The sequence below is a fragment of the Molothrus aeneus genome, chromosome 13 (genome assembly GCF_037042795.1).
Source record: "Molothrus aeneus isolate 106 chromosome 13, BPBGC_Maene_1.0, whole genome shotgun sequence".
NCBI lineage: Eukaryota > Metazoa > Chordata > Aves > Passeriformes > Icteridae > Molothrus > Molothrus aeneus.
The window spans coordinates 5,788,341-5,801,845 of NC_089658.1; the positions used below are offsets into that span (position 1 = coordinate 5,788,341).

General features: G+C 40.7%; 1 protein-coding gene across 5 annotated transcripts in view; it reads right to left on the reverse strand.

The window, feature by feature from the left end:
- TJP1 (tight junction protein 1) overlaps positions 1 to 8,143 on the reverse strand; it is a 158,937-nt gene extending 150,794 nt beyond the window's left edge. For all 5 annotated transcript variants that reach the window (XM_066559202.1, XM_066559200.1, XM_066559199.1 and 2 more), the window contains exon 1: positions 7,963 to 8,143. In XM_066559202.1, coding sequence (XP_066415299.1) covers positions 7,963 to 8,129 — 167 coding nt within the window. In that variant the 5' untranslated portion in view covers positions 8,130 to 8,143. The remainder of the gene's footprint in view (positions 1 to 7,962) is intronic.
- Positions 8,144 to 13,505: the final 5,362 nt, after the last annotated feature.

The following is a 13,505-nucleotide window of genomic DNA, read 5'->3' on the forward strand; positions in this document are numbered from 1 at the left end:
TTTTTTACGTTCTTTAACTTAGAATTAATGGCTTTTGTACGCACATAAATGTTTGTGCAAAAAAGAAAGAATGGTGGAGATGTGTTAAACATATGCATCACCAAAACAGGACATTGCATAGTGGGCCATATCAGCTCCTAAAATACCAAATTCCAAATACAAAATACAGTAATCACATGCTGAATACTCTTGTTTGATTAGCAAGACTTCCAGGTCTACAAAATGTCATGGTCACGACAACATGGCCATAGGACAGCTAGGGAGAAGAAATTACAATATTCAAACTTGAAAATTAAAGCAAATCCTTTCAAATCTCTTATTCAGTTTATAAAGATAAAGCCCTTCTTTTTTTTTTTTTTTTCATTGTTGAATCACTTTAACTACCAAATCACTATTTTGTTTTCAGATTTTGGGTGTTTTTACACATGCACACAGACCTATATATAAACAGCTTGCTCTAAGTTCTCTTGATAACGTAGAAATTTGGTTTAGATGGTTTTTCCCCTTGGGTTATTTTATTGCCAACTTTAAACTGCAAGTTTCTACCTGAAAACATTACTATGCTATCCATATATCTTAATTACAATATGAAACTCCTGCTGAGACTGCACTGGTATTTTTTGTCTAATCATACATGGATTGAATTCTGAGAACCATGCCTGCCTACTACAGTAACATATTTGTTCACACAGCAGAAACTTCAAGAACACCACGGATTCCCTGCTAAAATGTCTTCAAGAATTACCAGAGAGATTTCCAAAGAAAGACAACTGCTCAGTCTCTGTCTTGTGGCACAGACAGTGACATTTACAATGGCAGCACATTGCTATTGTGTGAATGTCTCTTCTGTAACAGAGTGCTCCAAACATCTCTGCTCGAGTACCTAACTGAGCACACTCTGTGTCCGTGGCAGATGCAGATGCTGGAGCCCTCAGAGAGATCAATTGTTCCCCTGCTGTCAGAGTCTCTGTTTATTCTCTCTACAGGGAATCTTTGAGGGCTGCCTACTCCATTACTTATAACTTGGGTTAATTAATCTTCAAATGCACCTCTGATGAATTAAATTCTTGGCACGTTAGACTTCCTCCTTATACTTAATAGAAAAGTTAAACAGCTGTAAGCTACACTGGGCTTTTCCTTATTTTGGATAACATTTCAAGCCATTTTTACGGCCTTACCCACAAATGTGCATTTCTTTAGGCTGCAAGTCTTTTAATGTTTTCTGATACTGAAAAGCCTTTATTAAAAAAAATTTAAAAAAGAAAACTACTTACATGGAAAAACCCAAACAAATACAAATAACAGGCTAATCAAAGTTACACAGTTTTAACAAAGAACCACACTAATGACATGTTTTAAAGGCCCTTCTGTTTAGGAGCTTCACTCTTTACAGCCACTTGAAAAAATGAACTTGCTGCCACTGGAATCCAGCTATCATTTCATTCTGCTGGAGAATAAATTATGGCTGTTACTTGTTAGCTTCTAAGATACAGGAAAGTCTTTTTAAAGTTACAAAGTATAATTATAGAGAAGGAGCACCACAATTTATCTATTCCCTCCAATCCTTTACAAAATCATTAATTTCTAGATCTCTTTACAAGCACATACAGTATTACTTAACCAACCAAAGAAAAATCCAATCAATACCATTGATATTGGGAATTGGGAAGCTTTGCACTGTATGTACACCAAAGGAAGGATCTGAGGCAAGATATCCATACTGACAGCATCACAGGGGTTTTGACTCTGGTTGAAGAGGAGACTTTGGGACAAGCACAAACCAATTAAATACCAGCTGCTCTGGGGCCTCCACTCCTGCCATAGCTCTAGCAAAGGGAAGCAGTAACAGACCTGGGACAGACTTGGATAATTTTACCCAGGCTTTGCAGAATGATGGATACAGCAATGAGGCTCTCAAGAATCCATTTCCAGTAGCACTCATGTAGTATTGCACAGGAACTCTTTCAAATACTAGTGATTTCCACGGTGAGTACACCTCTAAAGTTCAGAATATGAAGTTCCAAAATAAACCCATGTGAGTGCAAAGCCATGAGAAAAGGACCAAAGTGTCTTAAGATTGACGCAAAATGAAATTATTAAAAACTCTGAAAAACATCTTTTTAAAATCCTTCTCTCTTTTGAATCATGTTTTATGTTCCCAAAGTGTTCACTGTAATCAGAGAAACAAACTTTATTCTTTTTAAGTGAATACTGAAACTATAATACAACGTTCCATGGTTCTGGCATCTGAACCTTAAGTTTAAAAAAACACTTATTAATAAAATTTGCTGCATCTGATTGTCTCCTTTCAACTTTTATTTGAATCTTTGAATTAAGACAATATTAATAGCAAATTAAAAAGTGAATTGCTAAGTCACTGTAATACCTGCATCAGGAGTATAGAGGAATTATCACAGGCTAAAGGAGAAAAATACGTAAGAGCCCTTTTAAAGTATCTGCAGGCCATCAACTACTTTAAAGCAACTCTTGAACAAAAGCCTAGGAATGAAATGCTCAAGGAAGTCTAGGGCTTCAAAAAGTAGAATATAGCATAAGGATCTTTGAAGGTAGTGAACAATTCCTGACACCTTGCTTTAAATTTGCTGTTTCTGTTCAAATAGTGCATTTGATATTCTGGAAACATAACACCTTTTTAATTGAGCTCATCACAGGAATCCTAAATTAAGGCACCCAATTCATTAACTTTTGAAAATATTAGTCAAGTAAAATGGAACCATTTTGTATATCCCACCTGGAGACTGAGGCCCTTATTTATTATCCACAGTTCTTACAACGGTTTCATTGACCTTGACTTCTTCCTGATCATATATCACATTACATAACCATGACTCTAAATTATTTCTCTAGTTTGTAAAATAAGCAAAAAACCCCTAAACTTTCACTATCTGTATTCCACTGACAAGCACAGTAGCCTAACAAAATAATGTGCAACAGTGACTTCAAGGTGAAGTGTCATATCAAGGGCTAATGACTTAATACATATTATAAAATAATCAGATGGTCTGAGTATAACATGAGTTTATGAATACAAGTGATATTTATATTCTACTCACATATAATTACTATTTATAACCAATTTCAATATTACCTGATTTTTTTGTAGTTAAATTATGTCTGAAATTGCTACTGTCATCTTAATTTCTAGACAGACCAGTTACATTGAAAATTTTTCAAGAACTTCCTAAACTCTCTTCTTGTTCAGTGATTAGAATTCTGAACAATTTTATAAAAGTCAAGTCAGCATCAGAGTGTTTAAAAAACATGTCTTGAAATGAGACATTTTCTGTATTTGTTTTCCAGGTGCAGTATTAGTGCTGGAGTTAATGCAGAGTGGACAAGGTTTTGACAACTACACAGCCTCAACAAGACTTCTGTTGGTGACATAATTATTGCACTTTTCACATACTGCAAGTTGCCTGCCTATCCTATAAAGAAAGCATTTCAGCTCTTTTAGCAACATCCAAGGCAAACTTCTCAGAAACTTCTGCCTCTGGTAGCTACACAGATCTCATCTGGGAGATGTATAAAATTCCCATAATTATTATACCTCCCATTAGAAGCCAAGCTTCCTCAGCACCACCAAAAGTGAGGACCCAGGCTGGGCTCAGCTCAGCGTGATCACTGGCTTCTGTCTCAAACATAAGGCTGGAAAAGCTGACATTTACTCCCACTGACCAGACTGAAAATCCTAACAATTACAGTTACTCAATATTAATATTTGTTTGAGAAAATAAAAGGCAAGTTTGAAACAATGCTAGAGACACTGAGCACTCAGCTGCAGTGTTGAACTCTTGTGCACCTCTGCAAGTATGTTGATATTAAGGATGGATCCTTATCCATGCCTCCCTCAGGAAAAAAAAAAGTATTAATTAACTTGCAACATAAATAAAGCTTTACAATGAGCTAAACTGAAGTTTTTATCCTCATTTCAAACAATATTAACTCCAACTAGTAATCAAAAATGGAAAATATCCATTCTGAAGATCTGTACTTTTCCATAGAGCTCTGTAGAGACACCAAGAAGATCAATCTTTGATGTTTCTTTCTCCTACATTAAGGTGACATTTTCCATTATTTAATTATACTAAATATGATGCTTCTTGGAACATAAACAAACAATGACACTTTTCTCCCTAGGGATGGTCCTAATGATAAAACAGACATTCTTCATTATAAGCCTGGGCTTCTACAGCCAAGACCCAGCTTAAAAACAAAGACTCTGAGACAAGAAAGCATTCAGTGCTTAATTCCAGACACGCTGGTTACTCCTCACTGATTTCAATAAGTTTACTCCTATGCTTGAAAATAAATGTGCCTGTGCAGTATCTTCCAAGAAGCAGCTATCATTTAACATCCAGGCTTCTATATCGCACATTCTTTTAACAATAGCACCAAACAGGGGAACTGGATCCTGTCAAAATTCAAATTCTGTAGCGCACTGCATCTACATTCTTTTCTGTAACCTAGATTGCCTCAGACAACTACCAATCATTCTTAAAAGAATGTAAATATGGAATAGTCTCACTCATTTCCATAATCTCCCCAATGAAAACCTATCACTAACTGAGCTTTTTGCCTTTTTCACAATGCTCACTCCCCAGCACCAAACCCAGGAACTCTTTCAGAGTCAAGGCAAATGCTGTAAGAAACGGAAGGGAACATTAGTGACAGAACTATTAGAATGGATAGAATTTCCTGTCGGGGCTTTTGTTGTTGTTTTTTCTTTTTCACTTGTTTATTTATTTGCCCGCTATCTTCTCCTTGCAGCAGAAAACCGCAATCATCAGTTTGACAAGAAATTATGTTCTACCTGTGTGACTCCCCTTAATAATGTGATTTGGCATTTCTCTACTGTAAAAGGACTCAGGTTGCACATCTTGGGATTTCAGAAAATATTTATAAAAATTTACTATTTTTAATCTGCAAACTTCCAGTTCAGCTGTCAGTTTCTTCTTGACCACCTTTGCAGATGTTAGTCCCTGCTGCACTCTACCTGTACTAGCAGGGTTATGATGGTGGGTTTTGTATCCAAATGCTGTCCCTTCAGCAAGAGGATTAAAAACATCCTACTCATCTCGTTTAGGCTCCTACATATTAGATTACAACACTGCACACACACAGGAAAGGGTCTGAATCAGCAGTTCAGGACTCCAGCAGCTTCCTCCAGCACTGAGTCCAGAACTACTGCCCCAAGTAAACCTCATCATAAAATTACAAACTCCATACAAAGCAGGTTTCTGTCTCCTCCATCTCCCACTGCAAGCCTGTGGCATAGCTTCCTTCTCTCCAATTGCCTGGTTTATTCTTAGCCACTTAATAACTATTTATTCTTAACCCATTGTGAGACATTGGTATTTTCATCGTGAGACATTGGTATTTGTAGCTCTGCTTCCATGCATCACAGAATAGGACATACACTTTGGTGGGGGGGAAAAGCAGGAGAAAATTGGAGTGACAGATGCTCCCTAAAGAAATAAAACATTGCTATTACCTTTTTCATTTTCTTTCAGTAGGATTCTGGTGGATTATCTCCACAAACAAAAGGATGAGCATTTTAACCCTTTTTTATTAAATTATATCTTCGTTTCCACTTACAATATGGATTCACACATCAAAGAGCTTATGAATGTCATTGGTTAAAGAGAATTTTTTAAGTTTTTAAAAATAAGCAAATAAAAATAGATTTAAAAGCACCCTCTGACTATAGACGGACTTGATTTATGTGTTTTCTTCAGGTATTTTTGAGATTTCCAGTGATACAGTATTGGAATATGCTTTTGATTTATGTGTTGTGAATATACACAAATATTGCATTGATTTGAGTAACAGCAACATATTTTCTCTTTAAGATTTTCTTAATGCATTATTTGATAAAGATTGTGCAGAAATAAGAAAAATTAGCATGACAAAGTACCTTTAAGAACTTCTCTAAGTGCATCAGAAAATAGTATTTCACCCATAAGCATAAAATCTATCCATACAGATCATGCCTAATGCTATTAAAGTTCTTAAAGAAAATGAGAATATATATCATGTTACCTATTAATAAGAATATCCCAAAGACATACTTTTAAATGCTCAAGTAATTCACACATCTCCCTAAAATTAAAAAAAAAAAAAAGTTTGCCTTTTTCTTTAACATTTTTAGTCAATTAAATCTTCACACAGCATTGCATTGCAGCAACATGATGCCAAGTTGGAAATGTTATGAAATGCAATGCTTGTGGTATGTATTAGTGTGGAGCCACTAGAATATTTTGCTATACCTCAAAAAGCACAGGATCTCACCATGAAACAGGACAATATAGAGCTGATCTAACTCCAACTGGAGACAAAGTAGGAGTTGAATCAGGTCCTTTCAGATGTACTTTTAAAGCACACAAATACATATAGCTTTCCCTTAACATGCCAGCAAACAAAGCACTTCCAAGAAGACATACAAAATATTAAAGAGAACCCTGTCATAATTACATTTTCCATAATTAAACTTCTCAAAAGATGTAAGACACAACTGCATTCACTGCTGCACACAGGCAGGAGTGGCATTTGAGGAGAATAAAAAAGGTATGGTACACTTTATGTAACTTACATAATCAGAATCAAACCACCAAATACATTGTAAAAACATCTGATTAAATGTAATAAAACTTATCTGCATGATAACATATTTTTGTCTAAAACTTAATTTGATTTTTTTCTTTACAATCAGGATGAACAGAATCATCAAACTGTGTTCTATCTGCAAGGAATACCAAGATCTGGAATTAATGACAGAAAGCTTAGAGTTCTACAATATGTTTCTTCAATTGATACATTTTCCTGACACTGTCTCTACTGTGGGGAAAAGCAAAGTATTAAAAACCCAACATTCTACAATTCATGTAAGGGCCATTTTTGTTACCACTGCTGACACGAAAATATTTTTATTTGCAAACTATCTATGTTCAAATAAATGACCTATCATGCCTTCTCTGATGCTTTACTTTGCTTCACTAGGGCCAGGTAAGTACAGTGAAAGAAAACTGTGTGACCACTACCACCTTAATATTACTCCTGGCTCTTTTCAGATAAGAAATTCTCAGTGTACAAATTTGTGATTGACATCTTCCTCTCAGAAGATGTGACAATATTTCCTCCTCACGATTTGTCCTGATGATGACACAGGTCCCGCTGCTCCCATGGAGCTAACAGTGGGCTCTTGCCCGCCCACGAGTGCCTGGGTATTGCAGTGCCATACGCCTGCCGGTGCCCTACTCACCCACATTACACCACTATACTTTAATACATTTTTCATAACGTGTTGTTGATTCATCCAGAAAAAACAGTTCAGCACACAATCAGCAAGCACAAAAGGAGTGAGAATCAGTGAGGGGAAACGCAGGGTTTGAGGAAAAATGACCATATTTGAACAGCACTACCTCTGGCGCTCACTAATCTATTGGACCTGCGTCCCCTTGTTCCCATTTTCTCGGTACACCTGTCAGCAGCAGCAGGGGCAGGGAATTCGGACCCGGCTCTGCACAGCCCGGGGCGGGAGCACACTGCGCTACATCGGCGGCAACACTCGGGCTGTCACGCAAGCGGAGCCCCCGCCGGAGCCGCTCCCGCGCCCTCAGCCCGCGCTGCCATTGCCGCTGTGCCGGTCCGGCAGCGCCGTGCCCGCGGGAGCGAAGCCTGCTCCAGCCGCGTCCTCCGCCGGGCCGGGCGCGGACAGCTCCGCCGGCACCGCCAACGCCTCCCGGCGTTTCCATGCGGCTGCCGACGAATCCGCCGGGAACTTTGTGCCCCGGCGATGCCGGCCAGGAGCCGCAGGCCAGGTCTGGGCACGGCGCCCCTCATGTCCGCGGGGACCCCCCGCCGCCGCGCCCGCCCGTCCCGCCGCGGCCCGCGCTCGGCCCGGCCCGGCCCGCAGTGCCCGCGGCCCCGTTTGTGCCTACTCACCACAGCTTCCTCTTTAAGGGCATCAGACTGCCCCTGTTGGAGGCGGTCACCCCTATGGCCATCTGCAAGACAGTCAGGTATTTCTGATACTTCATTTTGCCGTCGCCCCCCCTGTCCCTGCCTCGTCCCCGCCGCCGCCACCGACAGAGTCTCTCCAGCCGCTGCATGCAATCATCAAATTTTTATTTCCAGGCATCTGCCGTCCCTGCGTCGCGCTTCTTCCCCTCCTCCTCCTCCTCCTCCTCCTCCTGCCGCGCTCCCTCTCTCTCTGCCCCCCCGGCTCACGCTCTCCTCCTCCTCCTGCCGCACTCCCTCTATCTCTGCCCCCAGCTGACGCTCTCCTCCTCCGCCTCCCGCCGCGCTCCCGCTATCCCCGCTCCAGCTGACGCTCTCCTCCGCCTCCCGCCGCGCTCTGCCCTCCCCCGGGCCCGCGCTCCTCTCCTCCTCCCGCTGTCGCACTCCTTTCCTCGCAGCCCCCCGCGCTTTTTCCCCCTGACCCACAGCCGCGCCTCCCTCTCTCCCGCCGCACTCCCACCGCGCCGCGCTACCCGGCCCCGACCAGGCCCCCTGCTTCGCCTTCTCCTCACCTGGGCTATCTCGGGGCGGCCGCCGCCTCCCCTCGCCCCCGGGGCGAGCAGGCCTTCCCCACCATCCCTGCCCGCCGCCGGGGCGCTCCCGCCCCGCAGCCCTCCCCGATTACCTGGGGTATCCCGCCCCCGCCCATGAGGCGCAGCCGCCGCGCTGCCCTCCCGCCATCAGAGGCGCGCCATGGCCGCAGCGCTGCCCGTGCTTCGCCGGCCTCGCCTCTAATCCCATTAGCGCCTAGAGGAGCCCCATGTTATTTTAATCGCCCTCCCGGCTCACGGTCGGTTCTGGGGTCGCAGTCACCGAGCGGCGGGGCAAACGCCTCACCGCCTGCGGGGCGGCCCCGTGAGGGGAAGGTCAGCAGGAGGGTGGGGTGAGGCGAGGCGAGGATAGGTGCGGGTGAGCTGAGGGTGAGGCCAAGGGGGCAGCGCGTCCCGCCAAGTGTCCCTCAGCAAGGGCGGCTGGAAGGCAGCTCCTGCCGCGGGACCACAGGAGCCACCCGAGCACCTGCACGGGCAGTCGCGCCTAAAAACCCTGCTAAGGCCACAGCGAACAGGAAGGCAGCCCCTTTTAAATTGTTTTATTTCCATGTGAGGAAAACAACTGAAGTGTGTTTGAGAATCATATGGTGATAAAGCCAGCCTAAAAGTGTTAAATGATTTTAGAGGGGTGCCCACCTTCTGGGTGCTTAAGCACAAATAGCTGAACACGTATCTGTGTCACGGCCTCAGGTGTGACAGGTATCTGTGTCATGGCTTTAATCTGTTCTGTGCCTTCCTCCTCAGGATCAGCACTACCTGCAGCACAACAGTGGTGTCTGAGAAGCGCATTTGGAATAAGTTCTAACGCCTGGTACAGTACAATCAGAGACCCTCAGTGCAAACATCCCTGAAGTGAGGGGTAGCACCTACCTGGACACATTGATCAATGGTGGTGGGAAACACTTTGGCCTGGGATACCCTGTTTAAGCATATAGATAGATATTTTGCAGAGTGCAGATAAGAACAAATCCATGCTGAAGTAACAAATTTTCATTAAGTTGCAATAACGTGAATAGTATGAGTTGTAATCCTTACCCAGAGTTGAAGTCCTAAAGTGGCACTGTCAGCTAGGAAGAAATAATGTGAATAACATTGTCACTTGATGGCTCAGAGAGGAGCATTTCAGTGATTTTTTGTGTGTTGAATGTATAATATATACCCCAACACTGCAGTAGGCTGCATTCTGCCCAGGCCTATTCACTGCACAGGAAGCAGAGCAGATAAATGCAATACTTACAAGCACAACAGATTTTAATTAGAAGCACAATAGTCGCATTACTGTAGTTAATGAGTTCAATGGCCTTGCATTTTCAGCCAAGAAATCTGATGTGCACAAAAGTATCACAAATGCTTTAAAAAATTCAAATGGCAGTTTGATGTCCAGTGTGAACGTGTCCAGCTCCAGCTCTCAAGATACTGTTAATGGGTACTTGGACTTTGAAGAGCTCAGGCATTAGAAGCAATGAGGGATAGCTAACTCGAAATGATTAGGAAGATTAAAGGGGTGGCATTAATTGTTGTACTTAAACAATGTTCTTAGTATATTAACTGGGAAGTATATATCTTATATACACAGTCTATCAAATTAGTTTGAATACCTGTAGAGATCTTACTTTGCCTTAAAACCAAGAACCTGTTGCTTTCTCCTTCTTTGTATCTAGTCATCATTAGCTGGCTAAAAAACCTCTTGTTGCCCACACATAAGAGAGTAAGCGTGGGCTGGGTTTTGATCTCAACAACATGAACAGAATGATAGTGACATTGTAATTGAAGATGTCAATTACATTTGTGCACTACTATTGAGAAAATAATATACACCTTAAAATGGTAGGAAGGGCTGACTAAAATAATGATGAGATTGTAATAGTTTAAATATTGAGTGTTGTTATTATTAAATATTTGAATGTAACATTTGCTAGTTATAAAAATTCATCTCATATAGAAATTCTTCCCAAAAAAATCTAGTCTTAATCTGGTTGTAGTGGTGAAAATTTTGTAGATCTTTGTAGAATCTAAGGATATGGGATGTGAAGTTTATTTGAAAGCTGATAAACCTGAAAGAAACAGGTAAGCTGTCAGAGGTTTTTACTTTGTAAAAGAACTGCATATTAGAGGAGCTCAAAATTTTGCTTTTTCATTTTCACATTGGCAAGTTTGGGACATATATTTGTTTTAAGTATTTATCTACAAAAGAGTTAAGAAATGTGACAGCAGTACCTTACAGAAAGACTTAGAGTGGAGCTTGGGTATATATCCAAAACCTCTTTAGAAATCTCTGATGTGATTCCTGTTCCTAATTCAATAGGGATTCCTAAATCTATTTAAATTTGCTGAATAATGACAGCTATTCCAAATTTAGCTCTAAAGTTTTCAACTATTATAGTCTATCCATCTGGTATTAACAAATTAACTTATGTGCACTTTAGGCACCATCTTCTGTACTTCTTGATGTGCATACAGAGATAAAAACCAGTTATGAATGAAGACATTTTATCCTCTAGACTTAATTGGCATTATTTCTGGTTTTCTTGCATCTATTCCTTCTTAGTGTGGCTCCATGATATATTGCCTTTCAGAACATCTTGCTTTAAGCACCCATGTTTTGCATGTATGCTAAAAGAGTAAAAAGATCCTGTCTTTCTTGCCTTTTAGATGAACAGGCTATTTTTAACAGGGGTCAATCAGCAACTTCCAGATTAGAGGAAGCATTTGGACATCCCACTGTTATCTCCCAGGCCTGCATGGACCTGTCTGCTGAGCTAAGACCAACATTTCTGAGGTAGAGATCTGTGCAAGAGGCTCTCTGATGGTATTTTCTGTGCTCCACCAAACCCCTTCTGTCTAACCCCTTCTGTCTCCTTCACTGCAGAGAACTGCAACACCTTTTGAACCTAGTGTGTGTTTTAAAAACAATTAATTCCTCCTAGGTTAATACAGCTGTTTCATAGGGTTTTTTCAGTACAAACCAAGCAGAACCATATTGATTTCTTAATTTTATTTGCTCAGGTAACTCAGCTGCAGACTTTACCTTAGAACAAGCTGTACAACCTATTTCTTACAGTGTGTGATGCCCTGGCCTCTTCTGAAGCCTGTCTCCAGAATGACCTTCCAATGCACCTCCTGGCAGAGTGCTCTTTCACACAGTTACAAGCTGCAATGTTGTGTGTGACTGCTACACTGAGTGCATGTGCTCTTGGCACAACTCCACTGATGATTATGTGGGTACCCCAGGACAGTGGTGTATCCAGAAAATTGATGGAAGGAGCCTGAGAAGGTAGAGTTTAATCCCATGCATGGTGATTTTAGGCTGCTGTCACTGCAACTTAGAGGGGGCCACTGAGGAGCTCCCATCAGCTGTAAGACTGAGGAAGTGTAATTGTGGTGTAAAGCTATCTTCATCCTAAGTTGTGCCTCTCATTTTTTCCATCTTGGTATTGATAGCATAAATATGAGATTCTAGCAAAGGCAAAGCAAGATTTTTGCATTATCTACCCCTGCAGACTTTAGATTTGATTTCAGTACAGCTGTCACTGGGATTGCAGAACCTTATCTTGCTTTCCCCTTATCATCAGCCCATCACACAACCCTGCAGTGCCAGTTGTCACTAGCTGCCATCCTTTTCAAACTCTCACCTGTGTCAGCTTTGGCTGTGCTCACAGGACAAGGGGAAATTTAGGTCTGACTCAAAAGGCTCTTTGGAGACACTATAGAAATGCACTTTTAAAGTGTTGGCTGTACTTAAATTACTTCAGATAATGTTTTTCAGCAAGAACGTGAGGAAAAAGAAACTGCACTTCTAACTGGCATAGCTGTGCTGGTAAAAAAGCAAAAATACTTGTTATTTGCTGATGTAGCTTGTTTTGTTTAACAAACCTGTATAAGCTACTGTTTGGGAAAAATAAAAAAAATAACTTTACCAGAATAACTGGCATTTTTATTAGTAACATAATGGTTGCATCAGCAACTTCTGAGGGCAGATTAGACCTTAATGGCACATTTCAAGCACTCAATTGCATTGATTTTTAGGTTTGCAAAATTTATTAGAACTAAATCAAATGTTAAATAAACTTGTTGCCAGTTTCTTGGAATATTGAATAACTTCTTTTATTTGAATCTTAGGATAGAGTTAATTCTAGCTGTACTGTGCATATAACAGACACTTCTAATAACATCACATCATCTGTTCCATATAGTTCTCAATACTGTGCTGCTGTGTGTGCTGAAGAATTAACATTTTGTTTACTTCCAGGAGGAACCCGTTCCCCTTGCTGACTTTTACTCCAATGAGTGATAAAAAAATCTCAATACATGTCATGTTCTTTGCTTCTGTGGTATTTAAAATGGTTTGAGAAGTTTTTATTACACAGTTCAGTTGGTAAAGTGGCAGAGTTGCAGACTGATAGGATACAGTAGTGACATTAAAACGTGACATTCGCTGACTGATCTCCATCTCTAATTTAATCAAAATGTTCCTATTTACTAAGGGAGGTTTTTTAGTAATGTGAATTTGTATAGGTAGTCAATTCTAGTAATAATATTAATAAAGATTTCCATTAAAGCTACTGTAACAACTTCCTTCCTATTTCAGTCTGTCATCTGTAAACTTGTTACAGCTTCTATTTTCTTTCCAGAAGAAAAAGTGAGGAATCATATCTGTCAAAGACAAAACAATTCTTTCGAATCTACAAATTTGTCAAGTGCAATGACTCTGGGGTTATTTTCTCCCTCCTCAAAAGTGTGTTTGTATGTTTCCTAACTGCATTTAAAATACATAATTCTCTGACTTTTTCTTATCTACTAGGGCTTCTTTATACTCACATTAATTTATTGAATATAAAACAAAGGGTTTTTTCTTGCCTCTTATGCTTTTTTTCATAAAATGTGTTAAGTGAAGATTATGTAAATATATATATATAT